Raw genomic sequence first — 25,056 nt, 5'->3', positions numbered from 1 at the left:
GCATGACCCAGTACTCTTTAGATTGATATCCTATGTACTTGAATTAATGAGCCCTGATTAAATAATGGTTCTTAGTCATATCATGACTGTTTTGTATTCTTAGATGTAGTCTTTCACAAAATGTATGACTAATTTTAGTTTTAATATTCACATTTATGCCTAGTTATATTTATATTTGTATTAGTGCATGACCTGTTATATATTAATTAATTAATTAGTAAATGGACATGAACTAATGCACTAATGAAACTAGTTACTGTTTGTAACTATTAGTCAAATCTTTATTTTCTTACATGTAGTCATTATTTTAAATGTTGCGTAGTGTTTAATTAAAAAAAAATCTCTAATAAAATTATTGCACGCAGCTAAGTTTTGTAGTTGAATGTTGTTTTCACTAGACGTAGCCTATTACAATTTGTAGATCGGCTGAATAAATCATTTAACTTATACGTCAACAACTAATACAAATGCAACTTTTAGTATTCCTGAACTTATGAAATGAACTTTACCGAATTGGATTTTCGCACAAATATAGTTTAACGCTTTCTATACCAATACAAATATTTCTTAATTTAAACTAACTGTTTTAATTTGGAATCAACGGTAGTAATTGAGTAGTGACGCTTTAGTATTGACATATTGGACATTCTTTTTAGCATATCTATTTATTTTACTGTTTTAAGATACACTTCTAAATATATAATTTTGTTTCAGTTTTATTCATTGTACTCTATATGCCGATTTTAAAATATGTGAATTTCAATTCACTTCAGAAATATTTCTTATTGTGTTTGTTTTTGTTAGAATGAAATTGCCTTCGATTAAACTGGACAGTTTACTTTGATTAGGTACCTGTACTGACAGTAGTTTTTATGAGTAAATTTAGAATTTAAATTGATATATGCGAATTTAAGCTTTCACAAAGTTTAATTTTTCTGGAGCTATGTTTCTATGATGAACGAAAATCACTTGAGCAGAGATACTGTGTTTAAAATTCAAATATAGAAACGTAGAATTATACTGTACCGGAACGAAATCAGACAGAAACTGAAATAAGAACATAAATATGCACAGTCGAAATAGAAAGCATGGAATTGGAACTATTTCGTGGAACTAGTTCCGAGCCTGGAACGTTCAGGAACGGCCTGGGACACCTCTAGTAACTGGCTAACTAACCGAGTAAACTCACAGAGTCGGTGCATATGGTTTATAAGGATAACGGGATTTCGGACATTTGTCATCGTTATATGTTACAAAAGATATAATGCCTTTCAAACCTTCCATCGCCAATAACAAACTAAACAAAGAATATAGTTCTGGTTCATATCTTCTTCAGTTAAGGGGACTAGGGTGTTATATTAGGTCCAGTATTATGTAATAATGTATAACCACTTGAATTTATTTTTACACCTGTTATTGTATTAGTCTGTGCTAATATAATTTTTTTTTGACAAGTGATATATTATTGGCATAGGCTAATTAGGCATATTAGTGTTATTTAGTACAAATTATTGTTATCTTTATAAATTTAATAAAATTTGATTTTGTAAATAATTTTATTAGTACCCAAAGCTCCGATAGTGGTAATGTTTCTGAAGACAATAGTTTTTGAACTTTGATTTCTTATTTACAGTATGAACAATGAGTCAATGTCACACATTAGAAAAACAACAGTTGACTAGCATCCAAGGACTTAACCAATTCGGAAAACTTAAAAGCGACGACTTAAATCAAGGAAGTCGTTCTTTGTAGATACATATGCTATCTACTGTCCAGTACATTCAAAGCAAGATGATTTTGATGACTTTCAAGCTTAGTTATGTAGCGTAAACTAAACTTTGAGGTCTTCACTTTTACATATGCAATTAATTACAAGTGTCTCAGTGAATAACCGCATTTGTAACGAATATGGAGCCTGCAGTATTGTTTACAGCACTTTGGATTGGAAACTTTGAATTATTTTCAGATTGAATAAAGATACAGCGCTCCACAGTTAAATTCCATACGCCTATATAGGTTTCAAAACAACCCATCTGTAACTTACACTAAACATTTATTTTCAGAAGAGAGATGTGAATTTCTTCCATAAAGAAAACACATTTTTTAATACTTTGTATTTAGGTGAGATAGTTTGTTCCAAATGTGGATTCGCCATGTTAATGGCCCATCAAGACGGATTAATAAATATTTCACACTATTTTGTTGTTAGTTGAATGTTGTTAAAGAAAACAACGAAAATAAGAAAACAGTACTTTACTTTTATATATAAATATAAAAGCCGGGGATTCCCAGAGCCAAAAAGTGAAATCTTTGTTTCAACTGACAACAGAGATTTTCAGATTCCGTGTGCTTTCAGAGGCCTTAGCCTCTGAACTTTAATCCTATGCACTGTAAGTGAATACTCATAGTGGTTTGTTGGAAGCATAAACAAAGATATTCTTGGCCAGTTTTCCTAGAGGCTCCAGATCAGTAGCTCTAAATAATCGGGTGAAACCAGTCAAGAGGAAGGATGAGAACTAAAGGTGTTTAGTACGAGAGGACTACGCCTAAGCGCAGTAACTGTTGGATTATAATGTTCCACTAGTTCTAGTTCCACTGCATTACTTTAAATTATATTTGCTAAATAAATGTTGATTGGCGTTCAAAAATAACACACTTTGTTAACTATTGCAATTTTTTTTATTATAGACTTCTATAACATAATTTTGGACATTATAGTATCAATAATTACATTAATTCCATTGATAACTAACCACATGTACAAGTAGGTAATAACACTATTTTATAATTATAATATTATTTAACTTATTATTATAAGATTTATATTACAATAACAGTTCTGGGAGAACTTTGAGGCACAACTAGAATTGACATAGTCTACATTTTTATTTATATTTTGATTGAATTTGTATTGAATTTACAACTATTTGTCAACAAACTTTGGAACAAATATAGCGCAACGTCCCGCTTAAGGCCAAAACTGCCCAAATTCATCTTCATAAACACACAGTTAAGAAGGCTGCTTATTAAAATAACTTAAAAAAACTGGATTGTCCCATATACCGACTATTGTAACGTCTTATATGCTTTAACTAAACAGATTGTTAACCAAAATATAATTAAGTATAGAACAGCGACATGAGCGAGTCATTGATAAGCAAATACCTAATGCTATAGACCCAACTCGTACTTCATAAAGTGCCTCGTTTACACAATAAATAAAACGTTATTTTATAATTATTTGTCTCTATTATTATTTTCACCTGTTTGGTGGGTCTGTATACTAGACATGATAAATTCTGATCATTTTCTTCCTCCACTTATTATTTTGTGTACGCTTTTTGCCACAACTCTCTGAAGTTCTTAAATTAAAATTATAGGTAACAAAATAAAAGAAACCAATTGATATGTATTGGTACAACGCTATATAACTAATTTATGACTAGTTATTAAAAAGCTAAATGAATCTATCAACTGTTTGATTGAAATCAACATCTAGTATCATTAAAGTTTTCCGGTTTACACAAACGCCGTAACATTGTGAATACAATTTAAACCATGAAATGTTTCGGCCTAACTATGTAGAACCATTTTAATTTAAATTAAATCTTGCAGAGCAAATTCACTGAGGAGGCGGAGCTGTATCATGATTGAAATCTCACCGAATCAGCGAACAATATACCTTTCATCAGGCTACCAGCTTTTTAATATGATGTGTGTCCTTTTAAAATTATTTTCTTCTCCATTATTTCACCAAATGTTCTGTCATAATTCTTGGATAATAGTTTGAAGTGTTGCAAGTACATAGACTTCAGGTTTACATAGTGTAAAAGTGCCCTTTATTGGTCTAAACATTTAATCTTTTGACCAGGCTTGAATACGGTTTGATATCGTGCCCTTTACTTATTTCATCAGTAGTTTCTTAGATGTAAGGAAGAAAGATCAGTCACGGTTGTTTTTACTTTTCATTTTGCTGTGGCACATTTTGACACGTCACCTTAAAAATGTGTTTAAATCGCTGTAAAAATAGTATGTGGTAGACGTCATGTTGATCTCAATTTAATATGCTTGAACTTCACCATTTACGATACCCACATTCTGCTTCCTTTATTTATTGTAAGTGGACGTCCATCACTAGATATGCTAGTTTCCGTGTATCATCCGTCTTTGGAATGAAGATGGCTCATCTCTAAAATGAGGCCAAAATAACTAAAAATTCTAATTGAGCTAAAAAAGTGTTGACATTATGTAAACTAGAAACTCAGATGACAGCAATGCCACCAGACACGTAAGCTTAAGAATTAAGACTATTATACTACAAACAGACATTAAATATTAATACTTATTTCACATTTAACGATTTGGGAAGTTTGATTTTAAAAACGTCATAAAAGCAATATTATACTTTAATTGAAATATTTTCGACCGCCATTTTGTTTCCATTACCTTTTTGTCTTTTGTGAGCGATCTTTACCAGCTGTGAGGAATATTGATTAACCAGCGCAAAAATAGTAAGCAATTAACCTTTATTCAGAACACGTTTTGTTTCCAATGCAAAATTTAAGCAAATAGTTTTATTCAAAAAATGCGTTACCTATCTTTTAAACACCAATAGTCTTTTGTTTTCAAAATGATTTGAAATATAAACTCCATTAAAATGTGAACGGAATGAACCAATATTGTAAGCCTTTGTAATGTCCCAAATGTGAATAACATTATCTCCACATTTGTTGGAGACTATTGGACTATATGTTGGAGTACAGTCCAGTGCGTCGAGCCAACACATCTTTAGTCATGCCTGTAGGAGTGTTGGTACTGCTGTCTAAACGCGACGTCTTCTTCAGTAATTGAAAATGAAAAAAGACAAAGGATATTCTTTTTCTGGAATGTTATGCTGAGGATGTTAACTATAAAGCAAACAAACCCAGATTTTTGTTATTTATGTTTTTATCCTAAAGTAATGTAGACATCATAAGAAGAAAAATGATAAATAACAAACTGTAATACACTGAAACTGTCACAGAATTGCATGATCATGAGGAAATTACTGAATAACCATTTAAGATAGGCCATTAAAGTAAATTACCTTAGGTATATATTAGGTATTAATTGAGGATGTAGAAGGGTGTTCTTGAAGTCAGTTCCTCAAATCGACGTCCAAACCGGTGTTATTCTATATTCATCAAATTTTTAGGGCGGGCATTCCACAGCTTCACTCCTGCATGCGTCGGCATCTGTGGATAAACGATGATGTATATGAAGGCCGTACATGATATATATTCACGTTCAAGAGGTGACGTGTCTGGTAGTTATGATAGTGGGCACTAGTGATTAGTTCAGTGGTTTTGAGGTGTATGTTCTTAACAGTTTTCAGAGTGTAGTGGTTTACAATGGTGAGAATCTTCAGTTCCCGAAAGGCCTGTTTGCATGATTATGTTTCTTCAAGGTTTACAAGTATGCGGATAGCTCATTTTGATGGACAAGTACCTTCTGCAGATTGCCTCTTGTAGTACCCATACTACAATTCCATATCGCAGCCGAGACTCATTTAGGGCATAGTATGCACTTTTAGATGTTGCAGCTCACTTATTTGATTGTACAGATTAAATAAAGCCCTGAAATGAAATTTTTGCATAAAAAGTCTGCATGTTGTGTCCATGTCAGAGAGTTATCAATTGTAACCTCAAGATATTTTGTGGAGATGCTCTTTTTTAGTTCAGGCAGTCTCCCAGTAATGTCTCCATGTCTTAACAGAATTTGCCGTTTTCTTTTGCCCTCATTGACAAGGTCATTACTGTGGCAGTATTGAGTTCCCATATGACATCTGTGTAGGCAGCTACCAAGTCCTACTATTCTTTTTTGTTTTGCATAAGAACAGTTTCATCTGCATATATCAGTGTTGTGTAGTTTCCCATGAATCGGGGAGGTCATTAAGTGTACAGGATGTAAAAGGTCGGCCCAGTACTAATCATTCGGTAATGGTTTTGACTGTTTGCTTGACGTGTCAGCCTTCCGGTTATAGACTTCGTCCAGTAAGATAACTTATAAACCATTTATGTACCTGTCCTCGTATTCCAAGAAAATTTTGTTTTAATATTAGAGGTTCATGGCTGACAGTCTAAAGCTCTATTATAATCTAGCATGATGGCTATTGATGTGTTTCCCTATTTTATTTTGTATGCTAAGAACTCTACTAGATCTATCAGTGCTGCTAGTGTGGATTTACCGGACAAGAAGCCGTGATTTCAGAAGCTGATTGGTTGTAATGTGTTACATGAGTCTAGTTAGCACAGGTTTTTCTATTAAAGGAGGATGTCATTGATACGGGGTGATAATTAGCTATTTTAGTCATTGGTCCCTGCTTGTATTTTGGATACACTTTTGCTATTTTTAATTCAGATTGTTGAATAATCTGTTGACAATATTAGGTCAGTTCTTCATTACAGGTTTTCAAAAACTTCGTGGAGACATTGTCGAAACCGCCAGAGTGTGTCGGTTGTAGGGATTGGATGAGTTTCATAATCCTTGTTCATTTATTGGTTGCAGTATTAATATTAGTGTTTTTGTTATAGGTTGGCAATATCTTTGGCGTATCACGTTGTCTACTTGATAAAGCGTTCCAGTAGCTACATTTGTAAAGAAAGTGATAATGTAGTTAGCAATTAATCTTCGGTCCTTAATTTCTTTTCCGTTAATATCTAGAGATCAAGATAATTGTTTCCTTTTTTAGATTTCTTTCGGAGTTTATAATATTCTATACTAGCTGTTTCCCGCGGCTTCGCACGCGTCTCTTAAACTTTGCCCGTATATTTCTTTGCCTTCAAATAGTGTTTGGATATTTTTAATATACGTAACTACTGTGTTGTAATTGCAGTTTATAATGTGCAGGCGCTTTGATAACTTTTATATCTTGCAGTACAGCCTGGTGGTTAGTTACATCAATGGGCATTGCGTATAAACCTTCTACATAGAAAAATACAAATTTTCATAGTGATCGGTCCAATAGTTTCTGAGTCTATAAAGGACAAACACACAAACATTCATTTTTATAGGCCTATATTATGATTGCAGAAACAGTTTAAACAAAATTTGTCGTTTCTCTTAAGCTTACTCTATGCTTTAAAACTATAAGTGTAAAGAAATTTATATATAAATATATTTTTTGTCGCATTATATATGTTTACAAAGAACAGCTGATTAAAAATTTGAAAAGACTCTTTCACTTAATAACATATGTTTGCTGCAATGCATTTCTTACGGGTATTTCTGTAACCAGTGGGGCGGAATCCTGAATCGGGAAAGGGATAAAAAGTATCCTATAACCTTCTACAGATCAAGACGAACAAATTAAAAAAAAATTAGGCGAATCCGTCCAGCCGTTTGTGAGTGATGCTGTTACACACGAACAGTTTCATTTTTATATATATAGATTGCTTTAGATTTTTAATTAGCTCTTGACACCACATCCACAAGATCCTGGCATCTTAGTTGTTTCAGCCTCAGATCATACTCTTTTTTAACTGTGCTGTAGTTATTTAACAGTTTACACGTCCAGTAGAATTTTATAAGACTTGGCCCCTAAGGAATTCTTCATTTGTAGTGTAGTCTAGTCTGTTAGAGAATGTTTAGGTTTTTTGTTCTTTTGTCGAATTTAAAGGGCATGCTATATCTATAAAGTTTGATTCAATCCTGTTTAGGGTGTTAAGCTTCTTCTCTATCTTTTGAGCCATAAACAGTTGTCCAATCTTGTTATGTTTATTACTTCTACATTGACACACCTTAGCTGGATGTTTGAGTAAACAAAGTAAATTGAGATCATAGAGGTGGTGTTATTCTTGTTTGGTGAGGGGTCTAGTCTGTTGATATGATCTTCACTCAGTACATCCTTGATAAGGGTGTAGTCATTCTTACTTTAGAGTGTCTACAGTATATTCACCGATCATTATTGCAGTTTACTATGTAAGAATACTTTCCGAATACTTGTAAGATTATTTCTAAGCTGGCTACATTATTTCCCCTGATTTATATCCCAACAGGGTATACACCAGACCTATCAATGTTTAATTATTGCAATCTCACAGATTAGTTCTTCACAAAAGTTATATATATAAATTAATTCAATGCCATTTTAACTGGACTTTAGCAAAACTTGCAATTCCTCCATTAAGATGGTTATCCTTGCCTGAATTGTGCCGTTAGCTCATATCTTATTAGCCTTGTACTTTTATTGTCTGCTTTCTTTGGCCATGTTCAGTTACAACTAAAAAGTTTGGTTGCAGGCTGTCTAGGAGGGTGTTGATGTGGTCAATTTTACTGGAAACCCTATTTGTGTTCTGGTGTAGGAAGGATATGGGTCTTTATCTTTGCAGTGTGCCAACTGTAAAAAAGAAATTGTGACTAAGTTCTCGTTTGGCAGAGGTTTTCTTACAGTGGATGGAGCTTTACTGAGCTCCTCGAAAGCATTTCTAGTGGGGAATCGTTTCCAGTAAATTTATTGTCGAGTTCTGGATGAGCCATTTTCTCTATGAGATTTTGCTGAACGGGTGGGGTGCTCGTACTTAATGCGAAAGTAGTTTGGTTTGTATTTTATAACATTTTGGAATGTTTATTCTGCTGAAAGGAATGTTTTCATAGAAAAGTATTCTATTGACTGACTCATAACAGCTGCCATGGGAGTGCCTTCTTTATTAAGTTGACGTCTGCAGGGTCTGTTCTGTGTTGTTCAACTGAACTTAAACTACTATGAGATGTTTTTGACTGCTGTTGATAAGGGGTACTGTCGAAGTATTAGGGATTAGCTTATTGGTATCAAACTGAGCTTAAAGATTAGGCATTTCACAATATTGTATTTACGAGACATAGCCATCTACAAAGACAGGTAATCCCGATACTTAGCCACATCCTTGTAGTGCAAACCACTCGGCATAAAAATACCGAACCACAACCAGAAGGTCAACGATTCCTTGCAGGCCGTGCGGGTGTATCGCTTCCATCATGAGTATCGAACAACTGTTCTACTATCATAGTCCAGTCAACATCACATAAAGTTACAATCACAATGTTGCTGAAAGCACAATGTCACAAGGCAAACAAACATAGCGTAATCAGTGATCGGTGTCATTAATTTCGTTTGAATTTTACAACATCATTTTGATCCCAGCCCAGTAAATACAATTTCCGCCAACAAATTAAATACAAGAATATCCTTTCATTATTCTATGAAGAATTATAGACATTTAAAGTAGCATTTAGGAGTATCTTATTATTATGCATGAAAAAGGCTTAGCGTAAGAATGTGATTTATGTACAACTAGCTGACCCAGCAAACTTTGTTCCGCCTTAAAGACAATATCACATGATCACATTTTGTACTTTTTAAATTAGGATAATTGTAAATAAAAAAATATAATTATTCAATGATTCTTTATTTGCCATTTATTGTAGCACCTTGTGATAAACCATTTTTTGTTTTTTTATTAGGCGCGAAAAAAATAACGTGGAAGGTCTTCCGACCTGTGAACATGCCACATATAATGGACCATGGGAAAAACATGGATGTTCGAGATTAAGACCACAAACTTTTAACGATTGGCCTTGTAACTTATTTACAGTCATGGCGAATGCAAGACGGATCAGAAATTGAAGTAGTTTAAATTGAAATGGCATGTCGGTTGGGATCATCGGGATACTCGGAATGACAACTTCCTCACCTTTGAATTTTCCTTTGAGTATTGTGGCGTAAATAAAATTGTTCATCAATTTACTTACCACCAAATGTGTTCCGTTGCACAGTTTTGGCTGGTTTAAGTTTTTAAGCATGATTACAACAACCAAACTTTAGTTGTAAATTGTGCTGTGGTAAGCCAGGTACATCCAAGGAGTTTAAAAATTCAATTGGATAGTTGGTGGCATCACCTTCATTTGCTACACAGTCAATAGATTTGATAGAATGCAGTGTACCAATGATCTCATTCTGAATTATGTAGTTTAAGTCATCTACATCTTTATTCTTAGCTACCAAAATTGCTCGCTCACTCAACCATTCATTATTTTTGAGGTTAGTAATGATGTTTGGGAATACTTTGTTAATGAGTTCGTCTTTCGATGAGACAAAGTTATAGAAATTCGGAGGAAATGAAATCAATCCGCTCGATTCGTCGACAGGTACTCGACGATTACCGATAGTCAGCAATTGCTCAGAGAAATCTTCAGCAGATGTATCGTTCAACAATGCAACTCTCATGTTTGTTGTCAGCTGAAGTTTCTTAACATAGATTCGATGATTTGAGGCAAGCGTTTATCTCGTCGGCAGCAGTCGATCTGGGAATTACTGGTAATGTTTGGCGGAAATCGCCAGGCAGTAAAATCATTGAGCCTCCAAAACATCTCGAGTCATTACGTAGATCTTGCAATGTTCGGTAGAGTGCTTCCAATGCACGTTTATGCGCGATTGTGCATTCGTCCCAGATGATGATCTTCGATTCTGATAAAACTTTGGCCATAGCGGAGTGCCATATTGCATGTTGGGTTTTTCAATATATTCCAGATTTAACGGCAATTTTAATGCAGAATGTGTCGTGCGACATCCTTTTAGTAATGTGGCTGCTATTCCAGAAGAAGCAACTGCAACCGCAGTGTTGGATCTTGCACGAACAGTGGCTAAAATTACTGACATGAGGAATGTCTTACCAGTTCCACCAGGGGCATCCAGGAAATAGAAACCACCATTTCCATCATCAGCTGCCTTCATTAATGTATCATAAACTTCCATTTGTTGGGGATTCATCAGGGGTACATTCGTTTGAACTTCTAAATCTAATTCCTGGTGATCATATTTACGTTTCCGTTCCAATTCTCGATTAAATGCGTCATTCATTTCACAATTTGGCACTGACATTCCTAACCTGACTAATAAACTACCGCATATGAGATAGCACATGTCTTCAATCAAAAGCAAGGCCCTATTATGTATCTCCTAATTCATTTCAAGATTGGGATTTCTTGAATTGACACGAATTTGATGTAAAATATCATCTGCCATATTATCCTTGTATTTGTGCCATAGGTTAGATGGGTTCGATGGAAAGCATGTCGAAATGATGATAGCAAATAATGTAATCTGACTTGGAGATGCAGAGATAATTGCTTTCAATTGTAAAAAATTAAAATTTGAATTGTATTATCTGGATAGTAAAGTCTATGTTTAACAGTGATTGCAGAAACAGTTGAAACAAAATTTGCTGTTTCTCTTAAGCTTACTCTATGCTTTCAAACTATAAGTGTAAAGAAATGTAAAATAGTAATTAAATGATATAAACATATGTTTCTTTTGTCGCATTATACATGTTTGCAAAGAACAGCTGATTAAATTTGAAAAGGCTCTTTCACTTAATAACATATGTTTGCTGCAATGCATTTCTTACGGGTATTTCTGTAACTTTTAGAGACCAGTGGGGCGGAATCCTGAATCGGGAACGGGATAAAAAGTATCCTATGTTCTTATCCCAGTTCTTAGCTACCTCCCTACCAATTTTCAGCCAAATCGGATCAGGCGTTCTTGACTTATAAATAGTGTAACTAACACGACTTTCTTTTATATATATAGATATGTATGTAAATGCATTTATTTACTAAAAGATTTCATAGCGTTATATATATTTTAAAAATATAGCTTATAGTCATAAATCAACCACAAAAAATAATTCCTCGAAATTGTATTTCATAAACTACTAAAAATACAACATTTTATTTTCAGTCATTTTTTTGGGCCTAGGTACAAAATTGCCCATTAGTCCTATTTTAATTAAATAATTTATATGCTTTAGCATATAATATATTGTTGAGTGATAGACAACATTTTCTGTGAAAATTTCCTTAAAATGTCATGAAAATGAAATAAACAAAATTAAAATCGGAATGTAACAACTTGCCTTCTGTTATAATTTAGTATAGTGAAAGCAGCAGTTTCCGATACATTACATCCAGTAACTATATGAAAGATTTCAAAGAACAAGAACTTACAGAATCTGCATGCTCCCAGAGATCGGGAGCTTATTGTCAGAAGTTGCCATATACTATGAAATAGACCATTCGTATAGTGATCAGTTAGTGTATGAACAAGGTACTTATTGGTACCAGGAAAACTATTCCTGGCCAGTTTTCTTAGAGGCAAAGATTAGTAGCTTAGCTCTCGACTTCCGTCTAATCCAGACCAAAACGTCATTGGAGGTTAAAGTAATGACTTGAAAACCCTATCAACCAGCAGGTTGAAAAACCTAATAAGGTTAACATTTTTACACAAAACTACTGACTTTATAGACTAGATCCTATAGATATAATTGACATAAATTACATTTTCTACCAAAATCGATAAACCTGTATTTTATAATAGGTTAGAAAAGTTAATTTAGTAAGCATATTATCTGAACATAGTGGATCTGTGAAGACTGCTTTTAATTTTAGGGGCACTTTCCTTTTCTTAGTAATGTCCCACATGTCCAAAACGTACTTTGTGTCACTAGTTACAACAAACACTGATCCTGACACGTTGAAATGATGAACAATATATTTAACGTTAAAATCGCACTGGAAATGATCCAACGTTTCCAAACTCAGGGCATCAATGATTTGGAAGCAATCAAAACATAAAATAATAAACTTCCCGTTGACCACAGTGGTTGTTTGCAACAAACTATTTTTGTTGGCATTGTTGAAACGCCTTTTCTTGAGTTCCAAAGACGTGTTGAAGTCGTGTACTGTACACACTGTGTCATACCAACCTTCAGAGTTATATTGATCCGCATTTTTAAATAAAATAACATGTGAACCATAAATAATGATGTGTTGTGGATAGCCACCATATTTGAAGCTATATTCAGAAAACGTTCTGTTTTCAATGCAAAATTTAAGCAAATAATTTTCATTGGGAAATTGCGTGTTTTGTCTTAAGAACAAGTACTCTTTTGTTTTCAAATGCACTGAAATGGAAAATCCATGAAATGGAGAACAGAACGAACCGATTTTGCAAGTCTTTGTAATGTCCCAAATATGAATAACATTTTCTCCACATTTGTTGGAGACCAAATATTGATCTACGGTCCAGTGCTTCCAGCCAACACATCTTTCGTCATGCCCGCCGAAGTGTTGACACTGCTGATTGAACGTAGTGTCTTCTTCAGTAATTGAGAATGAAAAAGACAAAGGATATTCTTTTTCTGGAATGGTTATGCTATGAACGTTAACTATAAAACAAATAATAACAACTAAATAAGAACCTACCACATAAAAACTATCATAGTCAACATCGTTTATAAGAAGTACTGAATGTAAAACAGGAATTGTATCTAAATCCCAAATCTCAATTCCTTCGCTATGAACATCGTTAATAAAACGTCCTAAAAACAGATATCTGTCCTGGTAAATCAACTGCCCTCTTCCCTTTAAAGCTCCGTGTCTACCATCATAATAATTAAAAGATGGCTTTGCATCATTACCCACAAAATTGCCCTCTCTCCAGTTGTTGAGGAGTCGAGTTTTCCTCATGAAGTGTATCCGGTTGTCACAGAGAGGTGTAAGTGTCTGCTCCAGCTGGAGGGTTGGCTGTACATGTTGCTCCAGGGATTCCAGACGTGTCAAGTCCTGCTCTGGCAGATATCTCTTCCACACTGTATTGTCGTTGAGAGCATATCTCAGGTAATGACATGCCAGAGAACAGGAGAGTACATCCTCAACTGAAAGGAAGCTGCTGAGGTGGTGAACTACTTCAATCGGTAGAGAGAGTATTCCTGCCGGTTCCATGTTAGGTTAGGCCAACCTTAAAAAAGTAGTAAATATCTTTAATTGAATTGAACAGTTTAATTTTGAGTAATTTAAATACATTCTTTAACTGTTCCTATACATACCTTAATACTATTTAAATGTTTGTGATTGAAACTAAATCTATCCATATTTCTCAAAGGTCAAAGAATATAGGGTGAACCAGCCCACCTGGGCCATGCTGTATCGGTGTATCAAGTGAAGATACAAACTCCATTTCAAATGCACTCCCTCTCTTATTTTTTGGCCAAAGAACTCAAAACAATTATCTTGAACTTACAAAAAATCTGTAATGGATATTTTTAGGGATTGGGGTGTTGTTTTCTCGGAATTGTTTGAATGGTGTGTGTTTGGTACCTTATTTTAAGGTCCCTTAACTCAGATTTAAAAAAAAGTGCAACCCAAACATTTTCAACAGAATTTTAAAATGGGAAGTAGGGATAGATCCGATGGGAAGTGACCATTTCCTAATAATAGTATAAATTATATGTAACTACAATAGCAGTAAAAATTACATTAATACAAACGAAAGAAATGTTATAAGACAATTTGGTTACTGTATGCTGAGATAATAAATATAATCAGATGCACAACATTAAAACCTGCCAATTAATCAACAAATCAATAAGCTATGTGAAACTATGAAAAGTGCGGCTGATCGAGCCATTCGGAAAATTAAAATATGTAAAAGTAATACATTTCAATCTTAATCACCAATGATGCCAATGAATACTACGAGTGTTCATTAGCAGTTGCATAAAGAATGCTTATTTAAAAAAGTTTAAATTGCATATGACACATTTAACTATCATAATTATGAGAAAGCACGTAACACAATGCAAGAAAAATAATTCACGAAGCAAAAAAATCAAGGATAGTGATATTTGCAACACTATAAATGACAAAACATCGATTCAGCATGCATGGAAAATTGTAAATAGTATCAAATATACTAGAAAAAAATGGAAGGATGGAAAATAATTCAGACTTATGTAACAGATTTATCAAACACCTAGTTCCAGATTATGTTCCACACTATGATTGAAATATCCCCTACGATGTTAATGTATATAAATCATGAACTTGAATAAGACTTCAGATTTAATGTAAAATAAAAATAAAAATTAAATGAATTAAAATGAAAATATGTAAAAGTAATAAATTTCAATCTTAATCACGGTGAACCAACGAGTGTTCATTAGCGGTTGCATAAAGAATGCTGATTTAAAAAAGTTTAAATTACATATGACACATTTAACTATCATATTACAACAAGAATACAACATAAGAATAAGGATACAGCACCAGCTATAGATGGAATATCGTATAGAATGATCAAGAACCTTCCCATTAATGTTTAAACATTCTACTTACAGTTTTTAATAATATTTGGAATAATAAAATGGAACTGCCCAAAGAATGGAAGCATTTTAAAATTGTTGCACTACTTAAACCTGATAAATATAGATATAAGGAACAGTCCTATAGGGAAATTTCCTTCATACCTCGCAAGATTAAGTTCATGAATCTTATGATCAAACAGAGACTAGAATGGGTGGTAAATAAATTACTCATCATACTGGATAATCAATATGGTTTTCGCAAAAATACTGGCTGCGGTGACTATACAGGGTGATTCATAAAAAGTGTGCAATACTTCAGGACTTGATACAGGTCATCAAAACAAGGAAAAAACTCCATTGCACATGGGTCCGGATACGTACCGTTTACTGTCTGTTTGTGTTTTTTGGAAAAAAAATTACTACTCAAAAACCACTTAAGATACAGAATTCAAACTTAACAGTTATGTTAACCTAGTGTTGGTCCTTTTCAGTAAAAAAAAATAAAACAAATATCTTATTGCATTTCAAAATGGCGGCCGTTCAAAATTTTCAAATTGTATTAACTTTGAAACGGCTACTTTGACAACAAATTCACCAGGATAACTTTTTTTAGTATATTTTATTACCAATTCAACAATTTTTGTTTCAAAAAGATTGAATAACAAATAACTGAGTTACAGCACCAAACGTAAAAACAGGCTAAATCCATGCATTGCAAGTACATACAACAATGTAGTGGATTTTTATGAATACACTTTTTAAGGTTCTTTATTAAAATAGTGAACAATATCATAACCTGAAATTTAGTATTTATTTTTTAAATTTGTTTTAAGATAAATTTAAAAAAAGTTCTTAACCAATTGTGAATCCTGGTTTTTAAATCTTAAAAAAAATGTTAATAGGGCTACGTTATGGTTGGTATAGGGTTTTCTTACATGGCAATTGTGTGAAACAGCGTAATTAATTCAATCTGTTTGAAAAATTTTATTGAACATGATATTTTTTATTAAGAAATCAATGATTACATTACTGTAAAACTTTCATAATCGTTGCTCAAAGTGGCGTCCTTGTAACTCGTTGCAGATTCTGAAGCGTCGTAAGCACGATTCTCTCACCCATTCAAAAGGATTACAGTCTTGAATAACTGCAGTAGCCTCAACAACTCTAGCTACTAGATCCATTTCATTCTGTATGGGAGTGGTATACACTAATTGCTTCATGTGTCCCCACAAGTAAAAATCAATGGGTGTGAGGTCAGGTGACCGTGGAGGCCAAGGGACGGGACCTCCACGTCCAATCCAACGATCTCCATACACTTCATTCAAATGTTGTCTAGCAATCAGGGAAAAGTGGGCCGGTGCTCCATCGTGTTGGAACCACATTCTTTGTCTAGTTTCAATAGGAACATGTTCCAACAGCTCAGGTAAGATTTCCCTCAAAAAAACTTCATAAGTAGGTCCGTTCAGTCTGTTTGGTATAATGTGTGGCCCAATCAAATATCCGTCTACTATTCCAGCCCAGATATTGACAGAAAATTTGTGCTGAAACTTACGTTGCACAATTTCATGAGGGTTCTCTTCAGCCCATAAATGGCTGTTTCGGCTATTAAATATGCCATCTCGAGTAAATGACGCTTCGTCAGTAAAGAGAACATACCTTAAAAAATCGGGTTCATCAACTAATTTGTGAAGGAACCAACGAGAGCAGTCTACTCTGAGAGGAAAATCTGCAGGTTCTAAGGCTTGTATTTTCTGATGTCTGTAAGGGCACAAACGTTCTTCATTTAACACTTTCCACACAGAACTTTTGCATACATCCAAATCATGAGCAATAGCGCGAACGCTGGTGGAGGGGTTTTCTTCTACGAATAATAAAACCTCTTATTCAAATTCAACAGTCCGTACGGATTTTACCCGTTCTACAACATTATTTTTCAAATTTCCAGTTTCCCTAAGACGAATATGAACGGCACTGAAGACGCTATGAACTGGGTGCAGCCTATCTGGAAAGCGCTCTCTGTACAATCTGCTAGCTAATCTGGCATTGCCTCCAGCAAGTCCGTACACAAAGTGAATATCAGCATACTCTTCAAAAGTAAAACGGTTCATATCGTACAAGAAACAAAGTAATAAAAGAAATTTAAATTAACAGGAAAAACTAACAGGAATTACAAAGAAAAACAGAACATTCAAACAGTGACAATCACGTTCAAAACATAGACTTGCTCAACAATGTCTTGATAGTTTGTTTATTAGTTTTTCTTCATTTAAAACGCCTGATTTGGTTGCTGATTGTTGGTCAGCTGTTTTCATGTAATATTATGCTATTGTTTTTTTAAGAGCATTGTGAATACTTTGTTTCTTTTTTATTTGTGTGTGTGTAAAACATTGATTACTGTAAATGGAACAAAAATGATAGTAATATTTTTTTAGGTTATAATAATTGTTCAGTATTTTAATAAAGAACCTTAAAAAGTTTATTCGTAAAAATCCACTACATTGTTGTATGTACTTGCAATGCATGGATTAAGCCTGTTTTTACGTTTGGTGCTGTAACTCAGTTATTTGTTATTCAACCTTTTTGAAAAAAAATTGTTCAATTGGTAATAAAATATACTAAAAAAAGTTATCCTGGTGAATTTGTTGTCAAAGTAGCCGTTTCAAAGTTAATACAATTTGAAAATTTTGAACGGCCGCCATTTTGAAATGCAATGAGATATTTGTTTTATTTTTTTCACTGAAAAGGACTAACACTAGGTTAACATAACTGTTAAGTATAAATTCTGTATCTTAAGTGGTTTTTTAGTAGTAATTTTTTCCCAAAAAAAAAAAAAAAAACACAAACAGACAGTAAACGGTACGTTTCCGGACCCATGTGCAATGGAGTTTTTTCCTTGTTTTGATGACCTGTATCAAGTCCTGAAGTATTGCACACCTTTTATGAATCACCCTGTATATTAAGCTTACTGCCAGATATACAGGTCTCATGAACAAAGGAAATTTCATAGTAACGTCTTTAGACATAGTGCTTATGATAAAGTTCATATGCCTAATTTGCTAAACAAAATGTTTAAATGGGGCATCCCATCCAAATTTACACTACACTGCCACAAATGGCTTAATGAAAGGAAACTAACTTTACAGTATACGAATCATAATCACATACGGCTATTGCCATATATACAAATTTAATGTAAATGAAAGTCATTTGACATGTATTTGGTCTTCCGATCATATTTTAGTTTGGTTATTTAAACGCATATGTGACAGATATGGCCAAATACAAAATAATTGAATCGTACAAAGTGAGGGCTCTGTGGTGTAATGGTAGCACATTCACCCGGCAAGTGAGAGATCCGGGTTCGAGTCCCGGCGGAGCAAGTACTTTTTGCGATTCAATGTTTATTGAAATTAAATAAGGCTATTGCCATCTATGCAAATTTAATGTAAATCATAATCACAGATATACAAAATAAGGGATTCCACAAGGAAGTGTTTACAAACACACACACGTATATGTATGTATATCTAGGGGTTTTATAGTAAATAAATATTACAAATTACCTCTTGCATAGTATCTTGTGCTTGGGTTTTAATCACGGTTATTGTAAAGTCATCAGCATATTGAAGTGAAAAGTTTCAATAAAAAATCACTATTAAAAACATTGGAAAACATAATGTCCTCCTGGATAGTGGGTCTGTTATCCGTCGTCCATTTCAATTTCGGAGTAGGATGTCTGCTTGATGTACTAGTGGCAGTAAAAATGCATTAAACATAACCTTCTTTCAAATCATTGAGTACCATCTTTTGATTTATCAATGTTAGGTAATTAGAGTTAGGAAAAAAAGTTTTTTGTATCCAACAAGTAAATAGTATGGTGTATATGTTTTTGAATGCATGTCAAAATATTATATTTAAACTTGTCAACTGTAACTAACCAATATGTTTATATAATGCAAATATATAACTTTTAAATTTTGGAAAGGCAATTACGAAAAGAGCGAACCACGAGACTGCATGTTTTTATTTTAACTAGCCGACCATAACGAAAAACCAAGTAAGTTAGGGTCACTTTTAAACTTGGAATGCTTAATCTTTATTTATATAAATGTATGTTTGATCGGTTCTACTACGTACATAATTCAATTTAAATGGGAACCTTTGACTGTTATGACATTGTGTTTGAATTAATTCAATTTTAATCGCTCTTAAGTTAAAGTCACTTCTTAAATTAAAGATAATCTATAAAGATTTTCTGAGGTACTTCGCACCTCCGATATTTTACATGTTTTCGTTACATTATCATTTATATGTATTTAAATATGTTTAATGAGCATATTTTTAAAATGTTATAAATGATTCGTAGGAACTAAAACTTAAGTTGTAATTTTACCAAGTCATTTCTAATAACAATTACGATACATTTACTTTAAATTATACAAAAAACAGTAACATACTATATGCAATACTAGATACTGTTATAGACGGTGTTATAGGGTCCCGCGCAGACTTGATAATTCCCGAACGATTACAGGTTAAGCAAAAAACTTGATACACCAACACTGCACCTATAAATACATTTTTTTTCATTAGCTACCATTTTTTTGTCATGTCAGGAGAAGATGGTCTGCAAGGTGTCGAGAGGAAATCTCAAATGAGAGCATAGGTTGAGCAGTACACCAACGTAAAATTCTTTATTATTAGAGTACAATACCGCAAATCCTACCTCAAAAGGTTCATTAATTAAAAGATTACGCTTTACGGTTTAAAGTTTGAGACATATACAATGTACGTTCTGTTATAGATGGTTTAATATTCCTTTTTGGTCGTGAAAGTTAAACTTAGTAAATGAATACTGGACGTAAGAAATAGATTTTTAAGGTAGTTAGTGACCCTCACATGCAATGTAGCTTGGTCTACAAGGGGTTCGGCAAAAAGATTTAACGTAAGCATAGCCCAAGATGTACATAATTTTAAAGGGCTTATTTAACAGAGATGAATACAGCAAACAGCACATAAAAAGTTAATTCAGTACAAAATGGCAGATGTTCAAAGTTTTTACTGAATAAGAGATGTTTAGCCTACTTCCCATATACTTTTAGTGTAAATGTTCGAATAGATCACCTTCGGTTATTTGACAGTAGGAAAGGCCTACCTAAAAACTAGTGCTTAAGTCCAGTATTAATTTACTAAGTTTTAATTTTCATAACTTGAGCCAAGACAAGTAGTATTAAAGACAAGAGTATTAAACCATCTAGAACATGACCAACATTGTAAATGTTTCAAAATTTATACCAACGTACATTTATTAAGGAGTGAACCTTTTGGGGTCGGATTTGCGGCATTGTACTTTACTAATGGCTGAGTACATTTTTCAGTGGTATAGGCACTGTATGTTTTAAGATACCCTTCCTGAAGGCAGAAAAGAACCAAGAAAAGTTTGGGAAATAATTACAGTAGGTATGTTAAATATGGCGAAGAGATTGACATATTTATGTATTAAAAAAAACACTGGTTAATTTTTCCTACCAAATATAAAATGTTACGTAAAAATGTTGATTTCATATAAGGTAAACCGACCAAATATCGGATACTTTTTGTTAGGCTTCTTTTGTACTACGGTACCTAAATATCCTTAGAGCAGTACCAAAATTGGTCAAAACTTCAAAAAAATACCTGGCTACAAGTTTTGAACTTGTAAATATTGAAAAACTACTTACTTACAAAAAAAATCTTCTTTCAATAAAATAATGCACTTTTTGAGATTGAAAAAAAAACCGTCCTAATATCGGATAGGGGGGTTCCTAATATCGGATAGAGTTTTAATATAGGAAAAAAGACATTAGTTTGAACTCTGAAAAACACATTTATTTATTGTGTTCCGACTTCCTTTTTTCCTTTTAAGCTTATGACTTTTGATCTAGTACCTTGAACAACTGTAATTCCTGTTTCGTCAACATTGTAAGTTTTTTGTGGTGCAAAATTCAACAGTTCTGGATGCAAAATGTCAAAAAAACTTTTTTATTACTTTTCCTTTTGTCAAGTTTTTTACTCTTGACAAAGATACTGCACCGGGTAGCGGACAGCGAGACTAGGGTTGCGCCTTAGAAAGCCTTTCAACCATTTCTCTCCTGCCATTCCTTTGGACTGTGTAAAATTGTTACGCAACTTATTTTTTATTGCAAGTTGATAGGCCAGAATTCTGATATCTCTTCGTCTAAGGCTGTAAAACCGTTCATCCATAGTTTTACAATGTACCCAAAACTGGCCTTCTACCAAGAGGAACTGACACTAAATCTTCAATAGTTTGTGTTGGGTGGTTAACATAATTTTCTAGAGTAGCTCGAGGAACATTAAACGTTTTCAAAGCCTTTAGATACCCCATATATTTGCTTTTGACAGCATTCATAGCCTTAAGCGTGTCTTCTTTCTTCCACTTCTTTCTTGGCGGCATCTAAAACATACACATCACCACTGTGTAATACATGCCTAATATCGGATATCCCGCTACGCAATATTTGACGACAGATAATTAAAGCACACTATTCGACACTTATGTTACATGTAGTAGAAGTCAAAACATACATTTCTTTATAGCTTCAGATGTGTCACCAAGTAACCACTAAAAATATTTCAAAACTTGAAAATCACAAAAAAATTAACACCACCGACACAAATCATGGCAGACGTCTCAAACTTGCATGAGATAGTGAGCGGGGGTAGAGGGGCAGCCTTAAGCTGTTTTACACTTGGAGCAGCACCTGTCAGCTGAGATACAGTTGTATCCGATATTATGCAGGTATCCGATATTTGGTCGGTTTACCTATTCAAATTTAAAATGTCAATCTCTCTGGGTCCATAACGCCTAAAATTTGGGGCATTTTTAATTAAAAAAAGTGTTTATATATACACATACCTTAACAGGAAAAGCAACGATTTTCATGCAGATCAACTACATTGTTCCTGATGGAGTAGAACGATACAATTTGAAATATACGTTTCTTGTGTTTTTAAAAGACAAAGTAAAGACTTCATGAAATTATCGGGGATTTTTCACGAGTTTTAGATGATGTTCCCATAGATGATGCATTGTCAAACGCATACTAAAATAAGTAAAAACACAGCGTAGGCCTACACGCAAGCCCATGACATAAAATAAAAAGTTCGTTTAGGCGGGTCTTCAAAATTTAAATAGTAAAAAAAGCGGTGCAAACCATGACTGTACGGCCGAGTTGAGCGTCGTGCACGAACTGGTTGGTTGTTCGTTATCTGTTATATCTCGCTCGAGTCGTTCAATTGTGTTCTGCAATTTGTTGCTGGTTCTACATGCCACTGATAGCCTGTGTTTTTTTAATGTATTAGTTATAATATATTCATAATTATTGTTGTTGTACTCTATTGAAGTGAATTTGGAGGTCTCTCTTAGAAGTGGTTATGCATTTCTTCTTGATTATAACAATTGTTCTGATAAATCTTTATATACATTTTTTCTGTTAAGATTTGAAGATCACATCAGAAAGATGGCGTCCTCCAGAAGCAATGCACTGATGTAGGCGATTTCTGAAGTTTTCCACTGCATTTTGGCACATATTGATTGGAATGGCGGTGATTTCCTCTCTAATACGGATCTTGAGTTCTTCCAAGTTGTGAGGACGATGCCGAAAAACCTTGTCCTTGAGATAACCCCACAGGAAAAAATCGCAAATGCTCAAATCAGGTGATCTTGCAGGCCACCCCTCAGAGACACGAGACGCGCAGGAAATATCTGCCGCAATTTCGTCCTTGAAACATGTGCTGTGTGGGCCGTAGCCCCATCTTGTTGGAACCAAATATCCTCAAGATGTTGTTCTTCAACCAACTGATTCAATTCTGGCTCAAAAAAATCTTGCAGCATCGAAACGTAACGCTGAGCGTTCACGGGTGTTGTAAGCCCATCCTCCTCAAAGAAGTAGGGTCCAATAACACCAAATTTGGAAATCGCACACCATACAGTCACTTTCGGGGAATGGAGAGGTCGCTCATTAACTTGTTGTGGGTTTCTGTCCGACCAATAACGGAAATTCTGTTTATTAACTGAACCTGACAGGTGGAAATGGGCTTCATCACTACTGAAGAAGGTTGACCTTGGTGGGATACGTTCTAAAATTTCTTGAGCGCAATTCACGCGGTGTTGAAAGTCTGGAGGCATTAACTTCTGAACCAACATAATTTTATAGGGGTGGAAGATTAAATCTTTGTGTAAAATCCTCCTAACAGAGCGATCAGACATGTTTAACGCAGTTGCGTGTTTCCGGGCAGAGCGTGTTGGTGATTGTTCAACAGCTGCCCTCACTACTGCGACGTTTTCGGGAGTTCTCGCTGTTTTCGGTCTTCCCATACCTTTAGGCCTTTGTGTTGAACCAGTTTCTTCCAACGCACGAATCCAACTTGCAATAACATTGCGATGTGGAACGGGATCATTACGCGGAATGTTAAAGTGCACTCGGAACGCTCGTTGAGTCGTGATGTAAGAACGGCCACTTTCAAAAAACGTGCGAACGGCAAAGCCGCGATGCTCTCAGCTCCAAACCATTGCTACGACTGAAAACGGGGTGAGTGACCGAATGCAGTGAGCCCCCTCCCCGGCTCCTACCCCCACCACAGCGGATGTAGAAATTTATCACAACTGCACTGTTTGTTTTGCCGCACCCTGTACATACATACATACATATATATATAATGTATGTTTATATATATATATATATATATATATATATATATATATATATATATATATATATATATATAGAAACATTACATTCTAATTCATGTAATAAGCTACAACGTTTCCTTTATTACTTCACATGTGAAATGGCAATACAATATTGTGTAAACAGTTGTACGTTTCTAAAATTATAAGTTAATTTATATATACTGTATATATATATATATATATATATATATATATATATATACATATATATATATATATATATATATATATATATATATATATACATACATATATATATATATATATATAATACTTTATATTTTCTGTTTATATTCAATATTTATATTATTGGTTACTGTTTATATTACTTATGGTCATGTCCCATCACCTAAAATTCACATTAGCAATAGAAATTGACAAATCTCTATTTGGAACTTGGCAGAGTAATCAGAAATGTGTGTATTTCATTGGTACTCTCAAAAACTGTTTCACTATTCGACTCACAGACCCACAAAACATTGCTCCTTAAACTTAAAATCCAAATATTAAGGAATGGATTAAAATATCTTCCAATAACTATCACTTATTTTCAGGAATGTTTATTATGCCATTTAAAAAGAATATGGCCTATGATGTACCAGGAAATCACTGGTAAATCCACGGGTAACTGCTAGTAGTTTATAAACATAAGCAAGTGGATATCTCTTTACAAACTTTTAATACAATAGGGAATTTTAAACGCGTTTTAGGGTTGTAAAGCATTGTTTGATGTGCCAGCAAGCAAACTCGATCCCTTGAAATTCATTGTTTGGTAATTTTTCAAAGAATGTTAAAAATATTTCAATATTTATAAGAGTAGCGGTGCTATCAAATATGCTTTTAAATTAAGCTTGTTTAAGATTATAGTAGTAGAAAACCATAGAGTATTCAGTTCTGACGTACTGGAATTCAATAATAATTATGCCTGGAGAAACCGTTACTATAGTATTAGCAAATAGTGACTGCGGCTGAGGCCCAGGTAGTTTTACACTAATACACACGCAGACCCTACCACACACAAGTGCAGTGGGTTAGGACAGGCTGCATTCCCACTCTATTATTTACTTAGTTTACACCTCCAAACAAACCCAGATTTTTATTATTTTTATTTTTATCCTAAAGTAATGTAAAAATCATAAGAACAAA

General features: G+C 33.9%; 1 protein-coding gene across 3 annotated transcripts in view; it reads right to left on the bottom strand.

Moving 5' to 3' along the window:
• The window catches only part of LOC124359936 (GDP-L-fucose synthase), a 163,119-nt gene that overhangs the window by 72,660 nt on the left and 65,403 nt on the right, over positions 1 to 25,056 (bottom strand). The window contains exon 2 of one of the 3 annotated variants that reach the window (XM_046813099.1): positions 11,556 to 13,813. The exons of the other annotated variants lie outside the window; for them this stretch is intronic. Coding sequence (XP_046669055.1) covers positions 12,358 to 13,797 — 1,440 coding nt within the window. The 5' untranslated portion in view covers positions 13,798 to 13,813 and the 3' untranslated portion in view covers positions 11,556 to 12,357. Of the gene's footprint in view, positions 1 to 11,555; positions 13,814 to 25,056 lie in introns of those variants that run through there. 3 annotated transcript variants of the gene reach the window in all.

Source organism: Homalodisca vitripennis, chromosome 4, assembly GCF_021130785.1.
Source record: "Homalodisca vitripennis isolate AUS2020 chromosome 4, UT_GWSS_2.1, whole genome shotgun sequence".
Lineage (NCBI taxonomy): Eukaryota > Metazoa > Arthropoda > Insecta > Hemiptera > Cicadellidae > Homalodisca > Homalodisca vitripennis.
This window is presented reverse-complemented; position numbering and strand designations above follow the sequence as displayed.